General features: G+C 42.8%; 1 protein-coding gene across 5 annotated transcripts in view; it reads left to right on the top strand.

The window, feature by feature from the left end:
- NCAM1 (neural cell adhesion molecule 1) overlaps positions 1–18,177 on the top strand; it is a 542,627-nt gene that overhangs the window by 481,729 nt on the left and 42,721 nt on the right. For all 5 annotated transcript variants that reach the window (XM_073585308.1, XM_073585309.1, XM_073585307.1 and 2 more), the window contains one exon: positions 8,196–8,376. In XM_073585308.1, coding sequence (XP_073441409.1) covers positions 8,196–8,376 — 181 coding nt within the window. The remainder of the gene's footprint in view (positions 1–8,195; positions 8,377–18,177) is intronic.

Below are 18,177 nucleotides of genomic sequence, written 5' to 3'. Positions count from 1 at the left end.
ACCGCAGATGGCAAGGCTCGGGATTCCCACTGTGCAGCGCCCGGAACCCGACGCCTAACAGTTTCAGACTTATGTTCTTTGTAGACAACCACACATTATCTCCTACCAGAAATATAGGTCCTACAGATCGTCGCTTATTAGCAAAAGGTTTGTTTGCCCTGAGCCACCCCAGTGTTCTTCTGCACCTCCCTCCACACCTCCCCCAACCATTGAACTGCCGAATCAGCCCCTGCACACCCCGATTTCAGCCTGGAAAATCCACCAAAACGGGGGTGAAAACCGTAGTTACAAAAAAACGGAGAAGTGCCATTGGACTGATTAACTTGATTATTAAATGCAAACTCCACCATGGGCAACGAGGAGCACCAATCGTCCTGCTGAGACGTGGCAAGACACCGCAAAATTTGTTCCAGTGACTAATTGGTCCTCTCTGACTGTTGGTTTCGGGATGGTAGGCCGAGGAGAAGGTCAGGCTAATACCCAGTCTTTTACAAAATGCCCTCCAAAATTTGTACACAAACTGCACCCCTCTATCAGACACCAAATTCAGAGGCACGCCATGCAACCACACAATGTGTTCAATAAACAACTTAGATAGTGTTTCTGCGTTGGGTAGTCCTGCCAAAGGTACAAAATGTGCCTGTTTGCTAAATCTGTCAACCACTACCCAGACCACAGTTTTTCCATTGGAAGGTGGGAGATCAGTGATAAAATCCATGGACAAATGAGTCCAAGGTCTATCAGAATTGGAAATGGCACCAATTCGCCAGCCGGTTATGGGAGTTCTTAGCACGGGCACACGTATCACAAGCAGACAAAACCATGGCGATGTCAGAAGACATGGAGGACCACAAAACAGTCTAGCAATAGCTCTCTGGGTGGCCGAGATTCCAGGGTGCCCACTGAGAGCAGAATCGTGGAACTCCCGGAGCACCCTCAACTGATATTGAACATGGACGAAGAGCTTGTTATCAGGCAAAAACAAAGGAGCAAAGGACTGAGCCTCACAAATTTCCCGCTCCAATTCGGAAGACACCCCTGCAACGACCACCCCATGCTGTAGAATAGAGGAAGGAGGTTCGGGAGGTGACATCGGATCCAAGCTGTGAGATAAGGCATCAGACTTGACATTCTTGGAGCAAGGTCGAAAGGTGATGGAAAAATGAAAACGTGGGAAAAAAAAGCAACCACCTCGCCTGTCTAGGAGTCAAACGTTTGGCACACTCAATGTATGACAGGTTCTTGTGGTCCATAAACACCATAATCCGATGAACAGCCCCATCCAAAAAGTGCCTCCATTCTTCAAAAGCCAGATTTATGGCTAATAATTCTTGATTCCCGACATCGTAATTTCTCTCAGCAGGAGAAAATTTCTTGGAGAAAAAGGCACAAAGTCTTAAATTAGTCAAAGTGACGGGTCCCTGAGACAGCACCGCCCCTACTCCCACCTCCGACATGTCCACCTCAACAATGAATGGTTCAGATGGATCCGGCTGGACCAATACAGGAGCAGACATGAAACATTTTTTCAATGTAGAAAAGGCTACCATTGCCGGAGCCGACCAGTTTTATGATCAACCGCCTTACGAGTGTGATCAGTGAGAGGCTTGACCACCTGAGAAAACCCCTTAATAAATTTGCGATAGTAATTGTCAAAACACAAAAAACACTGAAGACCTTTAAGATCTCTGGGCTGCACCCAATCAACAATGTTCTGTACCTTTCCAGGGTCCATACAAAACCCCTTGGCAGATAAATCTCAGAAAGGACAGCTCTTGGACAAAAAATAAGCACTTCTCAGGATTAGCAAACAGAGAGTTCTCCCGTAACCTCTGGAGAAGTGCACGCATATGACCCAAGTGAGATTCTTTGTCAGATGAAAATTCAAGCATGTCATCTAAATAAACCACTATATAGCGCCCAATGAAGTCAGAAAATACATTATTAATGAAATTCTGAAAAACCCCTGGCACATTCGTAAGACCAAAGGGCATGACCAAATTTTCAAACAGACTCTCAGAGGTAAGAAATGCCGTTTTACACTCATCCCCCTTCTGAATACGGATAAGGTTATACGCTTTCTTGAGGTCCAACTTGGAAAACCACTTAACCCCAGATAATTGGTTGTACAGATCAGGGATAAGTGGGAGGGGGTAGGTATTTCTCACCCTAATTTTATTTAGTTCCCGAAATTCGAGGCAAGGGCGTAAATCACCATCCTTTTTTTAACAAAAAGAATCCAGCGGCCACCAGAGAGACAGAGGGATGGATGTGACCTTTGCGTAAACTTTCAGAGATATAATTTTTCATAGCATTATGTTCTGGGCCGGAAAGATTGTACAATCGGGCCTTGGGCAATTTAGCTCCGGGAATAAGATTAATAGTACAGTCATAGGGGCGATGGGGTGGCAATACCTCAGCCCCTTTTTTGGAAAACATGTCATCAAAATCTTTCAGGTACTCCAGAATACCCTCCAGATTAATAGACACCATAAGCACAGTCGAAAGACAACCATTTGAACAATTAGGATCCCATTTCACAATATCCTGAGATTCCCAGTCAATAACAGGATTATGCAATTGCAACTAGGGGAATCCCATCACCAGTCTCGCTGGAAGATTATCCAGAACATAACATGACATTTGTTCCTGATGCAAGAACCCCACGTTGAGGAGAAACTCTTCAGAGACAAATTTAATAACATTTTTCGCCAGCGGTGTCTTATCAATGGCAATGATATGGATTGGGGTCTCAAGCCTAACTGTCCCTATCTTACTCCTGGATACCAGACTTGAGTCAATAAAGTTCATGAACGATCCACTGTCCACAAAAGCTGTAGTGGATGTGAAGCAATCCCCACAACAAAGTTCCACCTCTAACAAAATTTTATGGAATGAAAAAAAAAAGCTATCAGAGTCTGGGTGACCTCCGCGACAATCACCCAGACTCAGCTGCTTGTTAGTCAGTGGGCAAGAGGAGCAGTCCTTTTTCCAATGTCCCGGACTACCACAGTAAATCCATAACGTCCCTTCACGTCGTCGCCTCCTCTCCCTCTCCTTGAGGTCAGTGGCCCCAACCTCCGTAGGTTCCGTATAGGGCATAACTTTGGGTTTAACAAGATGTATAGGATCCTCTCGCTGGATTACTCCTCTCTCCCGCAACCTCCGATCCATACAATGGCCTAAGTCATGGCCTCCTCCAAGGAGTTGGGTGGCAGATGGAGAGCCAGCGCGTCCTTAAGATAATCTGCCAGTCCTGTCCTGAACTGACATTTTAACGCAGAGTCATCCCAAGACACTTCGGTGGACTACCGTCTAAACTCCAAACAATACCATTCGGCAGTGAGTTTATCCTGGGAGAGACCCATGATCGTGTCCTCTGCCACCCTGACCCGGTCTGGTTCTTCATAAATCAGTCCTAAAGCTTCAAAGAAGTTATCCACAGACACATGTTCAGGGCCAGTCATAGGTAGAGAAAAAGTCCAAGTTTGAGGACCCTCTCAGTGTAAAGAAATAATTATCCCCACCCATTGACTCTCATCTCCTGGAGATCTGGGTCTAAGAGAAAAAAGCAGCTTACAACTCTCTCTGAATGTACAGAACTTCTCCTTTTCCCCAGAGAAAATATCAGAGAGCCTGACCGTAGGATCAGGAGAGTGCACAGAGATATCTATGGAGTCTGAGTCCTTACAGGATAATTGTGTCACAGAACCCTGAATAGACTTAACCGTCTCAGTAAGTTCCCTCTGGAGTTGATTATGGGAAGTAGCCAGAGTTGTATGTTCCACAGACAAGTCCTGCATTATTTGAGTCAAGTTTGACATCTGAACCGCAAAGGTACAAAGCGGATCCATGGCAAAAAGGAAAAAGTCTTCGGACAGTTATAATGTCACGCTGCAGCTCTGCAGGTAAATGCAAACTGCACAAGATTGCAGTAGAGTGGAGGGAAGGCTGAAATACTGCACAGAGCAGACCAGCAGCACTGCAGCGAGGCTACCACCAGATGGCAGCAGAATAGTCAAACAAGCCGAGTCGATACCAGAGAGTAGCACGGTACCAAGGGAAATACCAAAACACCGAGTCAGGTAAGCCAAAAAGGTCAGTACCAGTCAGAAGCAGAAATACCAGAAGCATCAGACAGAAGGTCAGAGGCAAAGCATAGTCAGGTACCGGGAAATTCAAACACACAAGGACACAAAGAGATGGGACAGGCAGGGATGAAAAACACAGACACAAGCAAAGTCAGCTAAGCGCAGCAGGACAAACCACGGGTTCTCCAGAGTCAGCTACTCAAACCCTAGTCAGGAAATACAGTATACCTGACACTGCCTGCAGGAAGCAGCGCAGAGAAATAGCCGACCTGAAACCAGAATGAGGTAGAGAAAAGTTCACCCTTGAATGACCAGACCGGGAAAAGGAGAGACTGGATTAACCCGGTTTGGATCATGACAATTACAAAGCCAAACAATTATGCATACCTTATGGCTTCAAACAAGTTCCAAGATGCATATTAAAGCAGTTTTCATGGTTTTACATCTTCAAATACTGATGAACTTTCAATGCAAGACGGAGCTGTTTTTGCACACCAGTATCTTAGTTAAAGATCACCAAGTTAAAGGATCAGTCTAATGATTATGGTTGCTACAAAGACCATAGAACCCCAAAATAGTTCTGTCTGCAGATATGTCTCTGGTTTGGCTGAGATAATTTGCACATTATTTATAATCTCCTCCCAACCACCAAATACTGTGACTCCCATCCCTTCCTGCATCTCCCCTGGCTCATTCTCCACATTTGATCCCATCACAGAAGAAGAAGTCTCCAGACTCCTCTCGTCCGACCACATGCACTACCGACCCCATTCCCTCAGATCTCCTCCAGTCTCTCTCTCCAGTCGTCACAACTCACCTAACTGCAATCTTTAATCTCTCCCTCTCATCGGGCATTTTCCCATCCTCCTTCAAACACGCCATCGTTACTCCATTACTAAAGAAACCTGCTCTCGACCTATCGTGCACAAACAACTACAGACCAGTCTCCAATCTCCCCTTCATCTCTAAAATTTTGGAGCGCCTAGTTTACTCCCGCCTTACCCGTTACCTGTACACTCACTCCCTTCTAGACCCTTAACAGTCCGGCTTCCACTCCCTACATTCGACTGAAAATGCACTCATCAAATTGACCAATGACCTTCTGACAGCAAAACGTAACGGTGACCACTCTCTGCTCATTCTTCTCGACCTATCTGCAGCTTTCGACCTTGTTGACCACCATCTCCTACTCTCTAGGCTCCAGTCACTAGGCATTAAGGACACTGCTCTCTCCTGGTTCTCTTCCTATCATTCTGACCGCTCCTTCAGTGTTTTGTTCTCTTTGGCTCCACGTCATCTCCTCTTCCTCTCGATGTCGGGGTACCTCAGGGTTCAGTCCTTGGCCCCCTTCTCTTCTCTCTCTACACAGCCCCAATTGGACGGACCATCAGCAGATTTGGCTTTCAGTATCATCTTTATGCTGATGATCCACAACTATATACGTCATTCCCCGGCCTTACCTCCACTGTACTACAGAACGCCAGTGACTGTCTGTCCGTAGTCTCCAACATCATGTCCACTCTCTATCTGAAACTCAACCTCTCCAAAACTGAACTTCTTCTGCTCCCACCGTCTACTAACCTCCCTAAATCTGACATTTCCCTCTCCGTGGGGGGCACCACAATAACACCCCGGCAGCAGGCGCACTGTCTGGGTGTTATGTTTGACACCAATCTCTCCTTCACATCCCATATACAATCTTTTGCCCGCTCTTGCCACTTACACCTAAAGAACATCTCTAAAATCCGCCCTTTTCTCACCATGGAAACAACAAAAACCCTCACTGTAGCATTGATCCACTCCCGCCTGGATTACTGCAACGCTCTATTAATTGGCCTCCCCATTACTCGACTATCCCCTCTCCAGTCCATACTTAATGCAGCAGCCAGGGTCATCTATCTGGCTAACCGGTACTCGGACACGTCTGCTCTTTGCCAGTTCTTACATTGGCTGCCCAGTCATTATAGGATCCAATTCAAAGTACTTGTTCTCACCCACAAAGCTCTCCACAGTGCAGCACCCCCCTTCATCTCCTCCCTCATTTCTGTCTATCGGCCTAACCGAGCGCTGCGCTCTGCAAACGACTTTCGACTAACCTCTGCACTAATCTGCACCTCCCACTCCCGACTCCAAAACTTCTCCCATGCTGCTCCTATCCTCTGGAATGCTCTACCCCAAGAAATTAGGACTATCCACAGTTTGCATAGATTCAGGCGCTCCCTCAAAACACATTTGTTCAGAGCGGCCTATCTCATTTACTAATCAAAGTCATTCTATGTGTAAGTGTGCATGTGTAGCCCATTCACTATCTCAATCCATCCCTCACTCCCTCAAGATGGCTGAACCATCATTGTAAATACACCATTGTAAATACCCACCTGTACTTTGTATCTCCCCCACCTCATTGTAGATTGTAAGCTCTCACGAGCAGGGTCGTCTTATTTTGCTTTAATTATTGTATTGTTAACGTTGTTACTTATGACTTGTATTTTGAAACTGTTAAACTGTAAAGCGTTGCAGAATATGTTGGTGCTATATAAATAAAGATTATTATTATTATTACTACCATGGAACAGGAGTCTCTTCTTTGAGAGCCAATAGCTGTTCTGTATAGTGATGTTAATACCTAGAACATTTATTCTTATGACTAAAAGACCAAGTGGTAGGCAAAGGCATTAACAATTATGCCCAATGCCACTGGGTTTCAAATGTAAATTAATGACTCTAATTGTGCAATATGTATCGTTGCCATCATATCCATCCTGCGTTCCCACTGTTGTCTCCATGGGGTAAAGCTCCCTCCACTTCCTGTGTTGGTGTCAAGGTGAAGGATTCTGGCTGTATTAGCTAAGCCTGCTTTCTTTTATAAGGCACTAACTGATGAAGAAGAGGGCTAGTTTGACTAACCAACTGAGGTAGACATCCAGCCTCCTTCATCACGTCACTGATGCGGAAAGTTGGAGGCCACTGTCTTCTTGTGTTGGGATGATATTTGAAATGGAGCTTCTTGGAGTACAAGAATCAGAACATGCAAAAATATTTCACAATTAACATACTGTATATTAGTTTAATTAAAATGATCTTTCACCCTGTCACTGAAGAATTATTACTTTTGCCATCTATCGTTTCGTTGCCTATTCAATCTGATACTCCTGCATCTAAGATGATTGTCACAGTGGCATAGGATGCACAAGCCAAGTAAGTCTGAACTACGTCTCCCCTACCTTTGCTGTTTTATAGTTCAGACCTACCACTTCTCCCTATGCTTCTGAGGTGACCATCTTGCATAAAGGAGGACCGGAACACCAGTCTTAGTAGAGGGGGCCAGTGGGAGGCAAATTTAAGGAATGGGGTAGTGAGGCGATATATGGCAAATGTAGTCAACTACTTTATGTAATTGTTCATTATTTCTGGAAATTCATGGTATACTTCTCTTGCGTTACATCATGAGATCACTTGGTAACTTCTTGGGAATTAAATGGCTTTATGTTCTCTGAAAGCAGTCACCAGTAATTCTGGTAAGATGAAATTCAATGGATTGCACCACTGCAACTCTCCTCAGATTGAGATGGAAGTTATTATTATTATTATTATTATTATTGTGCATTTGTATAGCGCCATTTATTCCATGGCGCTTTACATGTGAAGTTCTTATCAAAGATAATGATGATGATTGCACAACTCCTATCACACAATTGTAATCTATATTGTTGTATACTTAAAATCTCTTAGCGTATTTAGGAGCATGGATAGTAACAGATGTTATTGTGATGCTGAGCTCATGCAACATGGAATTGATGAAAGAGCACAAAGGACCAACTTGCAGAATCAAAGCTTGGTATCTAGATAGAGGCTGAAGGGAAGGAAACAGGAGACAGAATTATATGGAAATAAGTTCACTGTATATAAGAGAAGTTCAGAGATTAAAAGACAGTCAGGTTTGGGCTGCAGTTATAAAATACAAGTGTTTCTTTACTTTTGAAACCAGAAGAAAATCTTTTTTTGTCATTGAACAGTGTGATGAGCACATGTCAAAAAATACATGGGTGCAGTCGTTACTAAGTTAGACTTTGCAATCTGTGCTAATTATTAAACTTCCCGTAGAAAAATTCCATGGACTGGAAACCTGAAATGAAGATTGCGTCAGACAGCGATCACATCATGCTCCGCGCACTAGACTGGAACGCCGAATACGAGGTGGTGGTCATAGCCGAGAACCAACAAGGGAAGTCCAAGGCTGCTCTTTTCTACTTCAAAACCACCACAAAGCCCACAGTCATTCCAGGTATGTCTTCTTCCGTACTTCCTCTCCTCTCTGCTTAACCATTAACGCAAGATCGCTGCTTCCTAGCTAACATGCTTGACCGTGGCCTCCTCCCCTCTGACCAGCTGCTTGCTTATAACCAACCACCATAACTGGTCTTGCATGCACAGCTTGTGTTGTGCCTGGACCTGTCTTGATGCTGTGGGCTGAGCGTGAATACATGGTGGACATTGCTAAGGAGTGGCCATAAATTGCTTGTGGGTTGAAGTTTTTGTGATCTGTAAGGAATTTAAATTCTGCATCTTTTGAAATCCTTTTCTTACTTTTTTTTATACAATATTCGATATAGAGAACACTACAGTTGCTAAGGTATTCTAGACAGTATTACACATCTTGCTCAAAATAACACAAAAGGTTCAATAATGTGTCATCCACCTGGAGTTTTGTAAACTGGTTAGAACTTTGGTTAGAACCTCTTATTCCTCAATTATAAAGAAAGAAAAACAAACAAAAACTTTATATAATCTTTTCTCAGACCTGGGTTACCATTACTCATTGTAACTGTTCTCTTTTACAGCCGACAGTATCAATCTGTGTAGGACACGTTCTATTATTAAGCAGAATGGTAACATCCTGTTGTCAACTTATTCACAATTGCCGAACATTGTGGTGTTTTAATGAAAAAATGCTCAGGAGTAATGGTTTTTATTATGAATACAAGTATTTGCTAAAACAGACAGCACCTATTTAAAGGGTTACTTTGGTTGTATGATTCACTCTGAGAATAGCTGATAATCAAATCAATGGGGGATCTGACCACCACCACGATCAGCTGCTAGCTGCTCCGACGGCAGACGGATGTTAACATTGTGTGTAGCTGTACATGTAGCGGTTGCTGCTGAGTACTGCAGATCAGTTCCTATTTCTAGTGCAGGTGTCAGACCCCAATTGATCTGATGACCTATTTGATGGAGAGGTCCATCAATACCATATGAACGGACAATCCCTTCAAGACCAGTTCTAAACTACAGGACTAAAACAATCTGTTTGTCGTGCTTTACATTTACAATAAAAAGTGTTTCTGATTGGAAAGTTGAGAGAATATAATTTTAAAGCTTGGGGTGTCCTTTGAGTCACCCCACATGTGTAAAAGGCAATTGAGTAGCTTATTAATTGAGTTTTGAGGCCTAGTTATGTTCGTTAATGGTTTGGTACTACCATGCATGCCAGGTGAGCCGACGGACTCTACTGTACATGGTGCTTGCATTTCCCTGAGACCCCATGCATGGCGTGTTCTTCTTCTTTAAGAATGTTCTGTACAGTTCGGAAGTATTTTTTTCTGAAGTCCATGTGGAATATATAACTTTCTTACTAATTTTATGGAGGCCGAGCTATATGTTGGGTATATAGCAGCTAACACATACAGTAGTTTCGACTGACTTATCTTCGTTATTTTGACTTTATGAAACACAGTTTTGGAGATTTCTAGTTTTACAGACACTATCATCCAGCACCTAGAGCAGAGCAAGGGTTAACAGCCGCAGGAAATCCTTAAAAGGGTTGTCCCATTAATAACATTAATAACCTATCCATAGGAAAGATGATAAATGAATGATTTTTTGAGCCGGATTCGGCAGCTGAAACTACCACTTATCCAGAAAAAGAAGCCGAAAGAGCCCTGTGTGAACAACGAATTGATGAGCATGTGCGACCACTGCTCATATAGACAGTTCTTGGAGCAACTTGTCACAAGTGCTCACTAAGAAAGATAAATTTCAGCTCATCTTTTATAGGTTCATAAGAACTGTTGGAAAGACTCTGAGCACGGACACGTCTCTGCCAGGACGTATAATAGAATCCAAGAAAAGAAAGGAAGGTCCAGCTCCAGAAATTAAAATCCAGGATTTTTATTGAATCATATTTAAAATAAATTCATGGCTGCTTGTGATCAAGTAACGGCAAAATTTACCGCATGGGGATATTCTCCAGATCTCTGTACGCATTTCGAGCACGAAACGCGTACAGAGATCTGGAGAATATCCCCATGCGGTAAATTTTGCCGTTACTTGATCACAAGCAGCCATGAATTTATTTTAAATATGATTCAATAAAAATCCTGGATTTTAATTTCTGGAGCTGGACCTTCCTTTCTTTTCTTGGACAAGTGCTCACTAACACTTGCTCCACATAGTGGACTACAGACTCCCAATTCTCATGATCAGTTGGGGTCCCAGAGATCTGACCTCAAAAATTATACAATTACCACTAGAGGTGAGTAATTACATTTCCATGACCCTGGTGCAGCTGTCAATATTCCATTGCTTCTGGACAGAAACTCTCTGAATCTCTGAACCGCCTCCTACCTGCTGGCATCCCCGGCTCCTATTTTGCCCGTGGTTTAGACACCATGAATCTCCTTTCAGATTCCCTTCAAATGTGCAGTTTAGGGCATAACTCCTTTAGTGAAGATGGACCAGGACAGGCATTAGAAGAAGTTTCATCAGCCATCGATGAAGGTTGTGGTGGCCTCACCCCAGCAGAAAGTAGCACCAATTATGCCTATTGGACTTTTTCTTAGATGCCCACCAGGACAGATGAGCCTTTTCTTATGGTGCAATTGGCAGCACATTTTTACATATGGAAGTAATAGCATGGCTGTATATGTGCAGCCAGGTTCCCTTTAACCTATTATATCCAGAGATGTATGGTATAAAATGGTAAACGAAAACACAAACTTATATGTACAACAAAGGCTTTCAATGGTTCCCAGTCATCGGTCTTCCCATAGGCATCCATGATACATTTCTTACAGATGTCACAAGACTGTGTTGTGTTCTGAGTTCATTTTCCCCCTCACCTTTGATGTCTGATGAACTCCCTCTGCTGGTGAAGAGAGGTAGCGAAATTGATTGGGATGGGAAGAACCTGTCATCTGAACAGGCGGAGTGTGATTGGACATCTGGAATTTCTGAGTGGATATAAGGCAGCCGACGCCCTGCAGGGTTTGCTGGTGATCCTTTCTGCTCTGAGCTCTGGCATCCAGTTTTAGTTCCTGTCTACTAAAAGCTAAGTTTTTGCCCTGCTATTATTCCATGAGATATTGTCTGGTTTCCTTAGTGTTTGTATTCAGCCAGTCCTGGTTGGGACTGGCTGAATTCCATTTTTGTCTCTGATCAGTTGATCTCTTTGCTCTGTTTTCAGAATATACCTGAGTGCTGATATAGTGATTTTGAAGTCTAGCGACTTCAGGGCCTTTTGTCCTATCAGACGGTTGGGACATTTTTGTAGGGTTTTTTGCGGATTTCAGCCAGCATCTTTTCTGTCCTGTCCTATCTAGTTAGTTGGGCCCCATCGTTTGCTCAGCCTGTCTTTCTGTCTGTGTTTGTGTTTTCATCTGTTTTTCACCGACAATACATGTTGGGGGCTGTCTATTGCTTTGGGGTCTGCTCTGGGGCAGTTTAGATTTCCCCTTTCTTTCTTTAGGCTTATGTAGTTCTCCGGCTGTAACGAGGGGTCTAGGGCACCGTAGGAATCCCCCACAGCTACTGTTAGTTGTGGTGAATAGGATCAGGGGTCTGCAATCCGATAGCTACCAACCTCTCCGGTTTTCTGGACTTAGCTTGTATTTTTGTTTTCTCCTCCTCCGGTGACTCATTCATAACAGTGTTGTATTGCTATCATGACAAATTGTATAACTTTACAACATTCAAGAAGGGTGGGCATGATATATGGGCGGATCGATTCCTGGGACTTCGATCCATCAGCCATGTCAGTAGTCTCTGGCCGGTAGACAGGGAGCTCACAAATCTCTTACCTTCCGGTATCCCCATCGTGACTTCAGGTTGGTGCAACATCATTGCGACATGATACATGGATGTTGTCACCCCAGCCTAGAAGGTAAGAGATTTGCGAGCCTCCCAACCATTGGCCAGAAACTACTTACCTCACTGATGGACTAGAGTCCCAGAAATCGATCCACCTGTTTCCTGTGGGCACATTTTTTTTTTACGCTCAACTTTCTTTTTACAATGGTTATGTGTTTTGGCTTTTTTTTAGTTTGTTTTTACGAAAAAGGGGAATTTGGTATTTAATTTTTTTACTTTGCCATTTTTTTGAGAATCTGTTATGCTTGTTTTAGGTGACAAGTTTTTCAAGCAGAAGACTTTTCAGAAATATGTTTGCAGTGTTTTTTGGAAGCATCTTTTTTTGTAGTCTTTGGTGTCGTTTATTTAATTTTTTTTTTATATGTATAAAATAATGAAAATGGTCAGGTCATTTCTTCTAACTGCTTTTCGGCTTTAGAAACCTAAAAATGGTTAAAAGAAGCTTAAAAGCCGGAACATATGCAGAGCAAGTGGTTTTTACATTGCTGTGCATTATGTTAATTTTGTTTTAGTTTTTATTTAGCGCTTTTCATCGGAACCATGTGAAAAAGATGTTGTGGGCACGTACCCTTATAGCAGCTGGTAGTAGACACCAGGGTATTAGAGTTGGAGTCCGTTTAGAATGGACTGACAATGACTCCTAAAATATATAATAAATTAGGTTCAGTAGTTCAGTGCAGTCTGAGCTGTAAATGTTTTCATAATAATTTGAGAAAATTATAAAATGTCCTATAAATGTCTGTTCTTTTCCTGATCTAAGGAACTAGGTTTTTAGTTGAGGTGTATCTGTGCTGCACTTTATGTACATGCTCAGTAGTGAGACAGTGCTTTGAAGTTGGAGTTGTGGAGTTAGAGTTGAAGTTGGAAGTCAAGGAAATTGAAGAGTCAGAGTTAGTAATTTGGCTTACCGATTCCACTGCCCTGGCACTGGACAGATATTATAGTTTTGGGCCACTTGTTGTCAACATGCTCCAGGATTAACAGTTAAGGACATAGTATATCAGTAGCTTCTACTAGTTAGTCATAGGTTCCAAGTGTTAAGGTCCTTTATTTGTTGTTGGTAGACCTCATTGTGGCTTATTTGCTGTTGGTGGATCTCATTATGGCTTATGTGCTGTTGGTGGAGTTCATTATGGCTTATTTGCAGTTGATGGACCTCATTATAGCTTATTTGCTGTTGGAGCTCATTATGGCTTATTTGCTGTTGGTGGAGCTCATTATGGCTTATTTCCAGTTGGTGGACCTCATTATGGCTTATTTGCTGTTGGTGGACCTCATTATAGTCTGTTTGCAGTTGGTTGACCTCATTATGCCTTATTTGATGTTGGTGGACCTCATTATGGATCATTTACTGTTAGAGGACCTCATTCTGTCTTATTTGCTGTTGGTGGACCTCATTATGGCTAATTTGCACTTAGTGGACCTCATGTATTGGGGCCACTTGAATCATATTCTATAAGATGCTGTAGAAGATTGACCTAATGCAGAAAGCTGCACAAATGTTTGATGTGAGTTAGAGTTGACTTTCTTGATGTGATTATTGACTGTCGTGTCCACTCATAGGCCCCAAATGCATTATTCTGGCGCTTTGTACTTGTTTTGAGGATGAAAGCACTGGAAATAAGATGCACTTTTAAGTTATAAATATCAATTAATTTGACCGTTCGCCCATTTCTGAAAACGCCAAAAGTATCAACATTTTTGCTCAAATATGAGTTGAGCAAAAAAAAAAAAATGGTGACATTTCAAATGGTTTTACTCCAAAATTTTTGAGAAAATTGTTTGATGGATCGAAATCTAAGTTTTTAGGTGATTGCAAAGAATAGAAAGACTCCCATCGTTTGCCGCAGTAAATGTTAAACAAGGCATCTATAAAAAGAAAGTCTAACCTATTTTCATACAGATTGATATTATCAGGGATGTTAATATGAAGGATTTCTCTGGGAGTATATAAAGAGGGAAAAACTAGAGAACATTATTCCTGGTTTATTTTCTAATTTACTTTATTAAAATTCTTTTCCCAAGTGCTGATCCTGCTGATTGCAGCTTCCTGTGAATGCAGCGTTCACAGGCATATTATTATTATTATTTATTTCTAAAGCACCATTGGTTCCATGGTGCTGTACATGAGAAGGGGTAACATACAAAGTACAGATATCACTTACAGTAAACAAACTAACAATCACAGACTGATATAGAGGGGAGAGAGGACCCTGCCCTTTTGGGCTTATATGCTACAGGATGGTGGGGATGGAGACAGTAGGTTGGGGGGTTGCAGCAGTTCCAGTGATGGTGAGGAGGTAGCTCCAGTAGTGGTGAGGAGGCAGCGGGGATCATTGCGGGCTGTAAGCTTTCCTGAAGAGATGGTTTTCAGGTTCCGTCTGAAGGATCCTATTGTGGTTGATAGTCGGACGTGTTGGGGCAAAGAATTCCAGAGGATGGGGGTTATTCGGGAGAAGTCTTGGGGGCGGTTGGGTGAGGAGCGAATAAGTGTGGAGGAGAGAAGGAGGTCATGAGAGGATCGGAGATTACGCAAGGGAAGGTATCGGGAGATTAGTTAAGAGACATATGGGGGAGACAGGTTATAGATGGCCTTGTAGGTCAGCATTAGTAATTTGAATTGGATACACTGAGGGAATGGGAGCCAGTGAGGAGATCTGCAGTAGGGAGAAACAGAGGAGTAGCGAAGAGAGAGATGAATTAGTTGGGCGGCAGAGTTAAGGATGGACTGGAGAGGTGCGAGGGTGTTAGCAGGGAGGCCACAGAAAAGGATGTTGCAATAGTCGAGGCGGGAGATGATGAGGGGATGTCCAAGCATTTTAGTAGAATGAGGGTTGAGGAAGGGACGAATTCTGGAAATATTTTTGAGCTGGAGGTGACATGAGGTGGTGTGCAGTTTGAAGGACAGGGCAGAGTCAAGGGTTACTCCGAGGCAGCGGACCTCTGGTACGGGGGAGTGTGATGTCATCAATTGTTATAGATAAGTCGGGTAAGGAAGATCTGTGAGGTGGGGGAAAGATGATCAGTTCAGATTTGTCTACATTCAGTTTGAGGAGGATATGGCTGATAGACACTCCGGAATTCTGGACAGCAGAGAGATGACGTCTGGACCAAAGAAGCCATATCTACAAGATCCATACATATCTATATCCAAAAACATATAGTGCTGTGAAATTTAGTTGGGACAAACCATTTTTTTTAAGTACCGTATTTTTCGCTTTATAAGACGCTCCGGATTATAAGACGCACCCCAAATTTTGAGGAGAAAAATAGGAAAAAAACCTTTTTTTTAATAAAATGGTGGTGCATCCTATAATCCATGCGTCTTATTGCTTACCAGGGGTGGTGATGGAGGAGGCCAGAGTGGAACATTGCTGCTGGGATGAGGGGGTGTTTTGATGTGCAGCGTGCCGCTGCCGGTGTCTGATGCTGCTGCCGCCCTCTGTCCCCTGATGCTTGCCACCACCGCCATTCTCTGTCCCCCGGTGCCTGCTTGCCACCACTGCACTCTGTCCCCCAGTGCTTGCCACCACTGCCGCGCTCTGTCCCCCGGTTCTTACCGCGACCGCCGCGCTCTCCCCCGGTTCTTACCGCCACCGCCGCGCTCCTGTCCCCCTGTGTTTGCCGCCATCGCCGCGCTCTGTCCCATTCAGCGTGGGGGGTCTCTGCCGCTCCATGCCTGCTTTACTGTGGCTTTCTTCCTGTAAAATGGCCACCGCGCATGCGCAGATGGACATCTCGGCACTGAAATCTCGGGAGACAGGAGCTCGGCGGTGGCGGTAAGAACCGGCAGACAGCGCAGCGGCAGTATCAGGGCACAGAGTGCCGCGGCAAGTACCCTCAGCGGCAGCGCAAAGGTGTATCCTCTTTGTAAGATGCACCCCCTTTTTCCCTCAATTTTGGGGGAAAAAAGGTGCGTCTTACAAAGCGGAAAATATGGTAAAATCGTAAGTTGGTTACCAGTCAGTGATTCAAACCAGTTTTAACTGCTTTGAGCAGGCACTCACACCTGTTCAAAGTAGTTAAAACTGGTTTGAATCACTTGACTGGTAACCAACTTACGATTTTACTTCTAAAAATGCTTTGTCCCAATTAATTTGCACAGCACTGTATGATGTGTTCTGAAGGGAAATTTTCTTTGTGCTGAAGCCGTTTTCTTGAGAACCAGAGCTTAAAACATACAGGTGCATCTCACAAAATTAGAATATCACCAAAAAGTTAATTTATTTCAGTTCTTCAATACAGAAAGTGAAACTCGTATATTATATAATCATTACAAACAGAGTGATGTATTTCAAGTGTTTATTTTTGTTAATGTTGATGATTATGGCTTACAGCCAATAAAAACCCAAAAGTCATTATCTTAGTAAATTAGAATACTATATAACACCTGCTTGAAAAAATTATTTTATAATCCAAAATGTTGGCTTACAGAAATGTATGTTCAGTAAATGCACTCAATACTTGATCGGGGCTCCTTTGGCATCAATTACTGCATCATTGCGGCGTAGAATGGAGGTGATCAGTCTGTGGCACTGCTGAGGTGTTATGGAAGCCCAGGTTGCTTTGATAGCAGCCTTCAGCTCGTCTGCATTGTTGGGTCTGGAGTTTCTCATCTTCTTCTTGACAATACCCCATAGATTCTCTGGTGTTAAGGTCAGGCAAGTTTGCTGGCTATTCAAGCACAGTGATACTGTTGTTTGTAAACCTGATATTGGTACTTTTAGCGTTGTGGACAGGTGCCTAGAATTAGAGTACTTTATAACACCAGCTTGAAAAAATGATTTTAAAATATGAAATGTTGGCCTAGTGATCCTGTTGTTTTTAGACCAGGTATTGGTGCTTTTGGCAGTGTAGACAGCTGCCAAGTCCTGCTGGAAAATTGAAATTACCATCTCCAAAAAGCTTGTCGGCAGAGGGAAGCTTGAAGCGCTCTAAAATTTCCTGTGCTGACTTTGGTCTTGATAAAACACAGTGGACCTACACCAGCAGATGATATGGCTCCCAATACCATCACTGATTGTGGAAACACCTGTCATCTGCTGGTGTAGGTTCCCTGTGTTTTATCAAGACCAAAGTCAGCGCAGCCGTCTACCAGGATATTTTAGAGCACTTCATGCTTCCCTCTGCCGACAAGCTTTTTGGATATGGAAATTTCATTCTCCAGCAGGACTTGGCACCTGTCCACACTGCCAAAAGCGCCAATACCTGGTCTAAAAACAACAGTATCACTAGGCCAACATTTCGTATTTTAAAATCATTTTTTCAAGCTGGTGTTATAAAGTATTGTAATTTACTGAGATAATGACTTTTGTGTTTTCTTTGGCTGTGTAAGCCATAATCATCAACATCAACAGAAATAAACACTTGAAATAGATCACTCTGTAATGACTCTATCTAATATATGAGTTTCACTTTATGTATTGAAGAACTGAAATAAATTTACTTTTTGATGATATTCTAATTTTGTGAGATGCACCTGTAAGTTTCATTAGTATTACTAATGAAAGGGTGAAAATATCTGTATTCAGATACTTCACTAAACCTCACACCATAAGCGTGACTACTAAATCTATAAAGAACAGAATGCCCAGAATATCAGGAAACAAGAGCCGCGTACAAACATCATCAAATACAACTTCTCTTTTCCATTTGCGGGCAGCAGTTTCATACTCCTCCTTTGTATTTTCGCTTTTGGAAAAATTAAGAGCTTATCAAAATATCTTGTATTCTCCAATAGTAACTTCATTATCTAGGTAGGATTTAAATCACATTTCAATATGAAGATGGTGGGCAGCATCTTAATAATGCACAATTATTAAATGGCCCTTGCTCTTTCAGACAAATTGATCTCATTTAATGGATAATGAAATGAAAAAAAAAACCTACCTGCAAATCACTTTCCATAATAAGTATATTGTCCTTTCTCCAAAATATC

Source organism: Dendrobates tinctorius, unplaced genomic scaffold, assembly GCF_039654945.1.
Source record: "Dendrobates tinctorius isolate UK_male_01 unplaced genomic scaffold, ASM3965494v1 ptg000086l, whole genome shotgun sequence".
NCBI lineage: Eukaryota > Metazoa > Chordata > Amphibia > Anura > Dendrobatidae > Dendrobates > Dendrobates tinctorius.
Note: the sequence above shows the minus strand (reverse complement) of the source record. Positions and strands in the feature narration are given on the sequence as shown.